Below are 12,218 nucleotides of genomic sequence, written 5' to 3' on the forward strand. Positions count from 1 at the left end.
CAACTGAGAGCTGGGGCTGGGTGGGAGGATACCTTTGAAGGACTCTGAGGCTGAAAGGAAGATATAACAGAGAGATTCAAAGAGAGCAGCAAGGATCATCTTCATTGCATTTCACAGACGTGTGCAGACCAGTGTCCTTAAGTGGCATACCCATGCCCCATGTTCATTAGCATTTACTAAGACACGTTTTCTGTGTCTTAGTCTTTCTGCTTCCAACAGCACTTTGCCACTTCCTACCATGAGACTAGAACCCCCGTGCATGTGCTGTACAGTACTGACATGGTGTGGAAAGCTCTTGCCTGCTCAGGAGAACTTTCGCTATGTCGTGTCCCTGCTCTGTTATGAAGGAAGCTGAGGCAGAAGACAGGGAGAGGAGAGTGCCACTGTCCACAATGTCCATTTGGTCTACAGCAAAACGCAATAATCCTGGAAGAAGAAAGGCAACTGAGCTCCAGATGGGATGCACCGCCCTTGGCATTGTACATGGCCTGCAGGCTTTAGATTTGACTTGGGAACATGCTCCAATATTAGAGGAGTAAGGAACCACTTTTAGGACTTACAGATGCCCATTAAGTGCATCTGGGTCACAGTGTCTGTGAAGATGTGGAGTTTCAAGGGTCGCCATGGGCACCACAGTCCTAACAGAGATTCCAGATATTCACTTTCTTATTGCTACTCCAAAGTCATTGTAGTTACATTTTCACTGCTGCTGTTGCCTATGTGCAGTAGATTTCTGGCCCCTGCTATATCTTGTCTTCATTTTTCTGTAGAGGCACAAGTGTTGTAGTTCAGAAGCCAAGCAGGACTTCACATAAATTATTTTTAGAAGTCTCTCAAGAAAAGCACAAAATGGCAAAGTGAGTCAAATAGAGTAGGCAGCATACCAAAAAATTAACATAAACTAGTCAACCCAGAGTTCTCTGAACACATCCTCTGCAATTTGGAGGAGCTTATTCCCCAAAGGGAATGCATACAATTGCACTCTTTAAACTTGAGGGGTGCTTAATTTTACTCCTCAAACATCATGCACTTGTGGTTTTGGTGGAAGATACATCTTTAAGGCACGCAAAAGCAAAACAATTTTCAGAAGTATCTTTGTGTTTGGTGTTTGTATTTCAGGATAGCTGCAAAAGGCAATAATCAACAGAAGGGCCAATAGGTGTTGTAAATAGTACTGTGACATCATAAAAGCGCTTTCCCTCTTAGCAACACTGAAGTACTTCATCCTCTCTAAGGAATCTGCGATGTTATAAAGAAAAGGAAACTTTAAGTCATTGAGTTTGCTCACTTCATACAATATATTCACCATGCAGGATAGATGTGAATTAGTCCAGGTCAGCGGTTTTCAACTTGAGGGTCTATAAGGCCATACAGGTCCACAAACTTCTCCTAAGAAGCCCACAAAAGGTTACTTTTCTTGAAAAGGGAGTATAAATTTGCTATACACAAATTCATAGGGAAATTTTGGATTGTACTGAGAAATGGTAACAATGACTGGTCAAAGTGACTGAAATTAATTGAGAAGTTAAGATTAACCATGTCTGGGCATCAGTTCTATTTCTGACATAACACTCATAGATTGTTCAGTTTCAAGCTTTTTCCTAGTTTATCCTGAGAATCTCTAAACTGGCCTGATGGTTACAATAAACCCAGACTTTCTGTGCCACATTTTCCACTGGCAATAAGCCATGAATAGACCTCACTGTGTGATGCTGCTTGGCCTCCTGCCAACTGAAACCAAGCCTTATTAGCCTGCTCGACATCAACAAGGCAAAGTGAATTTCTCTCATGCGTTGGTTTGGAAGGCAGAGGAGGGAAACATTTCAAATAGACCAAATAAATTCAGTAAATAAACAAGTCAGCATTTAAATGATTTTAGCTAGAGTGAGTGCCAGCAAATGTGCAAGTCAGCACAGGAGAAAATAGACCAGATCTGAATTAAAAAGCCTCAGATATTTATTATCTTCTCTTTATTGACTTGAGTTCTTCCAGCTTAAAAGGCAACAGTGAGCATAGAATATGAAAATCAATGCATCTGCTGCTGTTTATTGCAAATAAATTTGATTTTCAGTTAATTGTAGCAGTCATTTTTCATAATTTATGAGCTGCTGTTACTGGATAGCATCAGTCATGCTGCATGTTGATGTGCCTGATGATGCTGTGTGGCTTGTTTCAGGGAAAGGTAGGACTCACAGTCAGTGACTCAAACACAAGCAAAACCAAAAGATGTTTTCCAATCCTCTAAAAAGGATGGCTTAAAAATGATCCCAGCCTTGCACATACATCAAAACTGGAAGAGAAGAGCAAGGTCTTCGTGGAGATACTGCTTCCTTGTGTTTACAACTTAGGTCGAGTTATTTGCTACCTCATTCCATGAAGTCGTAGAGGACGCTCTCACAAACTACTTTGCAATCAAGTTAAATGAATTACTTTGCCACAAGTTGCATGGTGCTTCACAAGCAAAGCCCAAGGGTTGGACAGAGGTGTGAGCCCTAAGCCACCTTTTCTGTCCACTCTATCTGAAAGCTTTATTCTAGTTTGGTCTATTAAAAAGGTGTGAAGTTCATGAATGCTTTATGAACTTTGAGTGTTCTCGGCTGTAGATCTGTGACCAGCTGAACCAGTTACTTCCTCCTGCCATCAAACAGTTCCTTCTCTGAGCTTTACATGAACATGTTGTCCAGTCTCATTATTTACCTTGCATTCACTGAGAGCTGCAAAGTCAACTGAATGAAAAAATGCAGTAACGTAGCATCTAGTTTAGGCCAGCTGTCTTCTGACACATGTGCTCTAACACAAGAGACCTTCCCTAGGCAGAGGGGTTCAAGGACAAGCCCAGGGTGTTTCAACATGTGCGAAACCATACTCTGGAAAAGTAGAAATCTGATTATTTCTGTTGGATACACATTTTCCCCTATATGCTATTTAACATCAACAAATGGAAATGTGAGGAGAACCCCATGATTGTGGGGTCTTGAGAAAGGGGAAAATGATAATTCAGTTTTGGAGACAACATTGAGATGCAGATTCGATGAATTGATTTCAGTAATGAGTAGATATGAACTTTGGTGTTTACAGGTAGGTTTGTACCTGAACGTTCCTGGGGATTGTTCATTCAGATTTGTCTTGTTGAAATATGTCTGAGCTGGAAACACTGCTCAGTTCCTTCATCCATCCAAAGCATGGCGTAACAGAAGCAGGGGTGCATTGAGCTGTATAAGTGCACTGTGAAGCTAAAGGCACTCATGGGCAGCCAAAACCTTTTCAAGACATTCTGGGTTGAAAAATAAATGCATGCATTGATAGATAAATGTGGATTAAAATTGCTCTCCCCAGCCTCCTTGTGCAACTTTCCAAACAAAGTGTGCTAATATTTGAAGCCTCATTCACATCAATTCAGTATGATTTTGAAGCTCTGCAGGTAACTAGTCATGAAGTCAAGAGTCACTTTTCAGGTTGTATTTTTAGTCAGCTAAACAATTGCATCTATTTGCAGCCAAATAACCTCTGCTGTGACTGTATCAGAATGAATAGCTAAACTGAGTCAAGGTGTGAGTGGTCAGCAAGGGGAAAGTGAAATCACCAGAGGAAATTTAAATCCCCAGTATGTAATTTCAGGGATTTCAGTGAGCAGAATTCACTCAAATTGCCTATTGTAGTGAAGTTGCCAGGTGTATGGTAGGACTTTTGATCATTGCACGCCTCATTTTGCTTTTCTCCCAAGAAGATTAATTTTGCCTCTCCTAAAGAGTTCCACCATTTCTACATCCATCTTTGCTTTCAAATTTGATGATTTCATTTAACATGCCCTGAGTTTTTGTCAGGTTCTGGAAGCAGGAATCCAGCTGCTTTTTGGTCTTGACATACGAAAAGGAGGTTGTTGTGAGGTGGGGGCCAGTCTCCTCTCCCAGGTAACAGGCAATAGGACAATGGGAAATGGCCTCAAGTGACATCAGGGGAGATTGAGATTGGATATTAGGAAAAATTTCTTCACTGAGAGGGTGGTCAGGGATTGCAACAGGCTGCCCACAGAAGTGGTAGAATCATTGCCTCTGGAAATGTTAAATAAAAGTGTAGATGTGGTGCTTAGAGACTGGTCTAGTGGTGGATTTGGAAGTGCTGGGTAATGGGTCTCAGACTAAGCAAGACCACAGAAGTGAAGACTCTTTGGTGTGACGTCAGGACTTGTGAGCTGCTCTGCCCTACATGAAGACAGAGGATGAACATTTCTGCCATTGACTTGTGCTAGATAGAACTGTGCTCTAATAAAGAATAACCAAGCCTATGTGTTTTCTCACAGGAGCCAACTTCTCTTTGCGAGAACTGGGTCTTGAAGATGTGACACCCACACATGGAACTTTGTACCGGACCGATATCGGGCTGCCTCACTGTGGCTACTCCATCAGCGCCGGATCGGATGCTGACACAGAGGCAGACGTGGTCATGTCACCCGAGCACCCAGTGAGGCTCTGGGGACGCAACACCAAGTCTGGACGCAGCTCCTGCTTGTCGAGTCGGGCCAACTCCAACCTCACCCTCACCGACACAGAGCATGAGAATACTGAAACTGGTAAGTGGTGACAGCAAATGAGGTGTCAGCCTTGAGCTCTACCAGGAATGACTCTTCTTACCACTTCACCCTAATCTTCCTTAGGTTTCGTATTGGGGGTTTTTTTATCAGGCTCGATAAAGACACTCTTTTAACAACCCCATGTCATGGCCTTTTGTACTGACCTACAAAGTGTTTGTTAATGAACTGCTGGAGAAGCTCCTACTTATTTATCACTGCGACAGAGATCATTAAGTATCTGTAATACTCTCCCTGCTTTTTGCAGCAACCAAAAAGCATTTAAATCTCCCCTCCCCTGGCTAATGCTATCTTATCTTTGCTACAGATTTTTGGGGCAGATAATTTCCTTCTTTTCCTTGCTGGTTCCTTGACAAGAGCCATTTCATTTATGTAAATGGGCTGACTGCTCTCTGAAGGAAAACAGTGGCAAAATATTTTTAGAAGCCTTTTTCTTTACGCGAAATAGAAGCTGAAGGTCACTGATTTTTTTATGTCTGTAACTTTGTGTCCCCAGCTGTGGGGATTCCTGCATGCATTTTGTAGGTCTGTGAACATTTTGGTCAGCACTTCTGCCAAGCAGTGTAGGAAGGAGAGAGGATTTTGATTCAATTGCAGCTTGACCCAGGAGTTCATCCAGCCCTATATGCCTTTGCACCTTTAATTCAATTATAGTACAGTCTGCTTCTTAATATAGCTGCTGCATACAAGTCGTCAGGCGCTTGAGCTCAGCACAGAAAGCTGATGTGAAATGACTGTATCGCTTGTTCTTTTCATGCTTTTTGCCACAGTATTATAGTGACAAATGATGATAAGTTTTCCTCTGGAAGCCATGACACGGTGAGACATATACCACCCACATGATTTTATGTTTAACTCCAACAAAATTACAGTAGAAGCTTATTAAGTTTCTGCTCAGAGATAATGATGTATTAGGCAGAGTTCAAAGATAAATGGCCTTCTGTTTAAAGAATGTACAGAGGAATCTTTTTAAATTATCTTTACCAAATTTTTTAAGTTTTTTAGTGTAATATCTTACCGGCAGACACGCAGTGCTCAGTTATATTGTCTTCCTTCTGATCCTTGTGTTTTGATGAAAAATCAGAAGGATCATCAGGGTCAATTAGAGTTTTGCATACTCACTAGAAAACAGCCAAAAGCTTGAACTTCCATCCCATTCTACTCTATTGAAAGCTCTCTCTTGTGCTTTCCATGGTGGTGTGTGAGCAGCTGTGTCCCATACATTTTTCTTTCTATGCCTACTCAGAAAACCAAAATACAGAATTTTAGTTTTGAGGTTTGGGTTTTTTTGGTCTTAAGAGAGAAGAATTGCATTATCTGCTGGAGTCTTTTCCACTGATTTCTGTAATGCTATCTCTACATTTGCAAATGCAATTTTGTACCTACAGATCACTTACAAATGAAATTTTATTAGAAACAACACATTAGCAACTTCACATGCCTTTGAAAGGCCTTTCTGAAAGCAACCACAGAGGCAGTAATTCTCATGTCAGGAAAGAGACAACCTTGAACCTGTTCCCTTAAATTTAGTGACACACAAACCAGTCATTGAACCATAATATCATAGCAATTAGAAAAAGGGAAATAAGGAAGATGGAGGACATACAGTGTTGTACAAATGTAGAATTAGTTTCTTTGGGCCCTTGGCATTTGCAGTCTTAGATGTTGGGTGTTTTGAATGAGAAAGACTATATCATACCCAAAAGTACAAAATCTGTGTAGCACAAATAAAATCTTGATCACTATGGTATCCAGTATGTAATTGTATTGTTAATATTGACGAAAAAGAGATGATGGGACTTGAGGGAAAATATTACAGTCCAAACTGTGCTGGCGGTGAGCTTCATCTGATGCTTAGAGTTCCCTGGGAATATGTCATGGACACGAGCCAGGTTCAGGTCAGAAAAACTTGTCCAGAACATATTATTTCAATATAAGGATTGCAGTTGAATGGGTAGTATAAAACATATCCAAACAAAGGTTGCAACAGAGAAAGAACAGAAGGATTAAAAAAAGTCTTAACTGTACTCAAAATTTGAGTGTTTTCTCTGTGTAATTGCTTAGCACAGATAAAGGTGTGAGAACCCTTTGTGCACAAAACCCTCACAGCCTGAGACCTGCTGTTGGAGCAAATGAAGCCTGAGATCCTCTCAGAAGCTTTGTCTGGTAAACACAAAGGTTGCTCTGTGTTTCCTTCCTCTGCACATTAGCAGTGTTACTCTGGGCTGCTAGCTATCACACAGGCTATTTTGAGAAAATCCAGATTTATAGGAAAAATATTTGCAAGAAGACATGAAATTTTGCTAATGGAAATGTAAAATAACATAATGCTATGACTCAGTTTACAGGATACCTTTATGAGTCAATATTAATTGTTGACAGTATTGATAGAAGTTATAGCCTTTAGCTGAAGTCAATATGGACTTTATGAACGTGCCATCAATAGAAGATTTTATGGGGCCCATTAAACTAACTTTTCCAATGAAGGTCAACATCAGCAATTTTTATGCTGTTCATTATTTATCCAAAATAAATAATCAGAATTTACTTCTGATGTTTGTAAATCCAAAGCTGTCAAAGGACAATTCTACCAAGATATGTGTTGTGTTCTTAGAAAAGGGGAGATCTGCCTCCCTTGAAAAGCCGGTTTGTTTTCATTTCAGAAATTGTGATGTCTTGAAAGAACAGATCCACTGCTCAGAATGTGCAGTCACGATCCACCCCTCTGTCTTTAAGGAAAACTATGAGGTGCTCTGGTTCCATGGCATATTGCAGTCCATAAATCCCTTGCACAAACAGCTGGCATAGAAAGTCACGTGTAGCTTTATCTAAGTTGTTCCCAGGCTTTCACAGAATTCCAGAATGGTTTGGTTTGCAAGCAGCCTTAAAGATCATCTAGTTCCAATCCCTTGCCATGAGCAGGGACATCTTCCACTAGAAGGTTGAATGTTGCCAGGAGTCTGAATTCTTTTTTTAGATTAAGAGTTTGTTTTCACTGAAGAGTTGAGTTAACTCTGGCATCACCCTGAGCTCAGATCCTGCACACCTGATCAGCCACAACAGCTTCCCCTCCAGTGGGCAGTGCATTTCGCTCAACCTGGATAGTCACTTTGCAAAATGAGGGAACAGAGGGGACAGCTCAAATTGCTGCACTTTGTCGGGGGATAATGCAATAATTCTGTGCTGCTGATGTAGCAGGTACTTTATATAGCTCAAGGGTTTTTCTGCAGCATGACCATCTAGGACAAGCTGTAACTGTGAATTCCCATTAACAGTTCAGACCCAAGCACAGAGGGCAGTTTGGTTCCTGGAAGTCTAGCAATGATGTTAGGAGAACCTCTTTCCTACACTATTTTGCACTATTTCTCAGTAAGACTGATTCAAGGAAAAGTTCCTGAAGTGGCCATTTGGATTGAAGCCTGGACTTTACTGGCACTACCTTAGGTAACACTGAACAGGCTTTGTACCGAGCCAGCAATTATTTACTATAGAGAAGAGCACAATGAAGAATGAAGTAATAGTTTTCCAGAAATTGACTTGTTTTGCAGAAATTTAGTGACATACTAGAAAAAAAATTCTAATCACAAGAATACCATCATAAAAATACAGTACCGCAGGATAATTTATATTGGAAGGCATTGCTGAAGGTCTCTGGTCCATCTCTTGCTTTAAAGCAGGGCTAACTTTGAGGTCAGATTGGGTCACTCAGGGCCTTGTTCAGTTACACTTTGAGTATTGACCAGGATGGAGAGGCCACAACCTTTATATCCTGGTTCTGGTGCTGACCACGCTTGTTGTGAACAACTCTTCTCCTGAGAGCTAGTAGGGATTTCCACTGCCACAACTCATGTCCATTGCTCCCACTAAGCATCTCCTAGAACAGTTTGACTCCATCTTCTGAACATCACCCATACCTAAAATAGTTAAAAGGCAGCAGCTAGGTCTTCTTTTAGCGATGTCTTCTACTAGCTGAACAAAGCCACCTGGATCCTCCTCTGTTCATAAACAGTTTGTAGGCAGTTAGGCACTGGAGGAGATAGTCAGTCTGAGGAACTCCAGTGCTAAAAGTTTTTAAGTGTAAACTAGACAAATAGTCTAGTTTACTGTCTGAGAATGATCTAGATTAGATGCTGGCTCAGAGTGGCTTTCCATGCTGGCCTCTGAAATCTCCCTCTTTCTCCAGTTTCAGTGTTTGTAGCATTGCTGTACTTTCTTTGACTTTGGGGTGATGTAGGACTGTTCAGGCTGGGCTTTGAGCACTTTAGGCTTTTGTACTGCCTAGGGCACTCCTAAGAGATGTGGAGATGGACAGTGTTTGTGTGTAAGCATCCATGAAATGGGCTGTGAATATTTCCTCTGGGTCTATACCAGAGATCTTAACCCAGATCCACCCAAAGTGTTAGTAATCATGCTGTTAATCCCTGGAGAGAAAATGTAGATAATCCAATATAAAATCCCTTCCCCACAAGAGAAAAAAACAAAAAAACAAACAAACAGAAACCACAAAAACAAACAAACAAACGAACAAACAAAAAACCAAACCAACCAACCAAACAAAAAACACACAAAAAACCCCAAACCAAACAAACACCAACAACCAAAAAACTAAACCACTTTTTCCTCTGTCTTCAGTGTAAAAATGAACTTACTGTTTTATTCAGCATAATCACTGCAAGGTTACTTTAGACTAGAGTCAACTACAATTACAAAATTTGTCTTTCTGAAAGTGGAGTTGCAGCCCTTTCTTTTAAATTAAAAAAAAAAGTACAGCTTACCTTTCAACTGTTCTAAAGAAGCTGTGTCAAACTAAGGATTCCCTTTAGTTGTGCTCTAGGCTCAGTGTTAACATCCACCAAGGCACATAGTTAAATATGAGAAAGAATAGGAGAGAGGGGAAGCAGTTTTCTTCATTAGCAGGACAAGTCAGCAGTGATTAATGCTGTGCAGAGTGGAGCTGATGTTTCTGTCTGTCATCATCTCCTCTTGGGAAGAATGTGGGCAGTATCAAACAGCCAAAAGGGTCTCAGACAGGATGATCAACATCAGATGGCTCAAGACAGTTCAACTGATCAAGATGCTCAACTGTGATCTATCATGTAAAGAAATTCTTGCAACAGAAGTCTTGCTGCAGTGTGACTTCAGTGGACTGAGAGGTTAGTAGACATGAACTAAAATTCCACATCTAAGCACCCTTGGAGCCAAAATTCAGGATGCAGGACTTTTGCTGTCAAATTGCACTGTGGGACTTCTTCCATCTTCACAACTCAAAACCATGTAGGAAACATCATCCTGCCTTCCATGTTGGCAAAAGAGTTGAAAATGGCACTACAGAACTCAAATCACCCATTTAACAATTAACTGGATGCAGGTTTGATAACCCCGACATTTCCACCACACAGCTGTTGATCACCTCTGTTTAGGAAGGGGAGCTTAATCTCAGGGTTCATTTATCTTTAGCTCCACGTCTGAAAGCACCAGTCAGTGACAAAAGTGATATGGTGACTATAGTAATGCAGACACTTACTGGTGACTAGATTAAGAGCACTAATTCATTTTGGACCCACATCCTATAAAGAGGAATAATTTTCTCTTCCATCGCATCCCCATAATTGTTTGTTGCCAAGCTGGATGGGGCTCTGAGCAATCTGGTCTGGTGGAATGTGTCCCTGACCATGGCAGGGGAATTGGAAGTTGCTGATCTTTAAGGTTCCTACCAACCCAAAACATTCTATGAATTTTTCATTTAGTCACTACTATTCTGGGTTGTATTTAAATGAACTTTAAAACTGTCAAGGAAACAAACAGCCCGATATCCAAACCTGCTCTCCAAACCTTACTAACTTGACCAGAAAGGTAGAGAATATGTTACAGTTAACCTTTGGTTTCTCATCAAATATATTGCCTTTCTGGAAAATTCTCATAAGCTTTTGTAAAACTGAAGCACAGTCGCAATCAGGAGCTTTAAAGCTCATGTGATAGCTCTGCCTGCTCTGCTATCACAGACTCAATTCTTAGCCATTTTAATTGACATAGTACAAGATTTACAGAGCATTTCTTGCAGTAACCACCACGCTCTCTGCTTCTCCATTGCTTAAGCCATTACTACTGCTGGAAAGAGTGCTTAAGAAACTGCATAGGGTATGAGGACTCGATAGAACTGAATGTTTATAGAACATATTAGAAACACAGGGGTATATTGAAGCAGGAAATAATTAAAGACAAGTGTTTCAAACAGGGAACACCAAAGAAATGATATAATTTTATTTTTCCTGGGTAGATAAGAAATCTAACCGATGCTTTAATTTGTTCAGTGGTGACTGATACAGAGCTCACCCCAGCCTTTGAAGGCTCCTGTTGCCATTCAGCACAGGTATATCAGGTCTTAGGTGCGTGGTGGTAACTATCTGCTTTTGCAACACAGTATGCCCAAGTCATATAAGTCCCAACACTCTTGGTTAAATACACCACAACATACTATTTGCTGCTAGGTTTCTGATATCCATTCTGGCTTCTTATTAAACCAAAAAGCTGTCCCGATGATCAAGCCACATGGTCCAGAATTTCATCAGCTTTTTCCAAATATTTTCTCTTCAGAGTTGTTTTACAACAGTTAAGAGCTTTGGGCAAACAGTAATTATTTCTGTGTGTTTTCCCTGTTTCCTTTGGTTGTTGAGAGCTCATCTCCTAATGGTGTCTATATTTGCTACCAGAGGCCTTGCAAGGTTCTTCTAAATAGCTCTGACCCTCTCCAGAGGAAGGATTTTTACTCACTCTTCTTAACATTCACCTTCCTATTTCCCAAATCATGTTGACCCAAATCATTTGCCCAAAGTACAGTTCATTATATCAGCGCAATTAGCAGTGCCAGAATTACTGTATATTCTCAGCATTACAAATTATTTGTTAATACCCCAGTTCATAATCCATGGTGACTGTTCTTTTTATTACCATGTTTTGCGAGTAATTTCCTTTCAGGCTTCATATACTCTATTGTTAATATTGTTACCGTGGTTGCAACATCATCTCTTTTTTTTTCTCATTTGAATTAAACAGTGCATTATAAAGTACTTCCAGTAAATGAGTGTGTGCTTCAGACATGCTTCTTCTGCAAACCATGTAGGCAAAAATGTGATACTCAGACTCTGGAGTATTCAGAAAGGAAATTTAAAAAACAAAAACAAAAACAAAACCAAAACAAACAAACAAACAAACAAACAAAACTACAACCCAAAATTTTTCACAATAAATAATGATAAAAAATGTGCTATGAGCTGTACATTATTAAGTTTCCCTTATGGCTTTTAGTAGGGGAAGACAAGAAAAAATTAGAATTACCCAGTTAAGATCAGGCATCTGCTGGCTGTCATCTTTGACTTCTATCAGTTGTAACCTTATTAATTATCAATAAATAATATATTAATAATTTTAACAAGATGTCTCAGCCTGAAATAAAAATTTGCGAGAACCCAACCACTAAAGATCCATCATCGATTCAGAAGTCAGTGAAGAACTACAAAAGGGAGTAGCACATTCAGAAGGTAATTTTCACTAATACCCTCCTTGTTTCAGCTTCTCAAAACTCTTACACTGCTCCTTTCCACGTAGGATTTGCAAAAAATTCCCCATTTTA

The 12,218-nt window shown here is 40.3% G+C and overlaps 1 protein-coding gene and 1 long non-coding RNA gene across 10 annotated transcripts in view; one reads left to right on the forward strand and one right to left on the reverse strand.

Moving 5' to 3' along the window:
- Positions 1–12,218, forward strand: part of TENM4 (teneurin transmembrane protein 4) — a 603,970-nt gene that overhangs the window by 248,277 nt on the left and 343,475 nt on the right. For all 9 annotated transcript variants that reach the window (XM_027677557.1, XM_027677560.1, XM_027677561.1 and 6 more), the window contains one exon: positions 4,301–4,570. In XM_027677557.1, coding sequence (XP_027533358.1) covers positions 4,301–4,570 — 270 coding nt within the window. The remainder of the gene's footprint in view (positions 1–4,300; positions 4,571–12,218) is intronic.
- LOC113964834 lies at positions 810–2,311 on the reverse strand. The gene is made up of 3 exons (XR_003533311.1): positions 2,194–2,311; positions 1,289–1,389; positions 810–830 (listed from the first exon to the last, which is right to left on the reverse strand). It is a non-coding gene; the product is annotated as an uncharacterized LOC113964834 (long non-coding RNA).

This window comes from Neopelma chrysocephalum, unplaced genomic scaffold (assembly GCF_003984885.1).
Source record: "Neopelma chrysocephalum unplaced genomic scaffold, ASM398488v2 Primary Assembly neopelma1_43, whole genome shotgun sequence".
Classification (NCBI taxonomy): domain Eukaryota; kingdom Metazoa; phylum Chordata; class Aves; order Passeriformes; family Pipridae; genus Neopelma; species Neopelma chrysocephalum.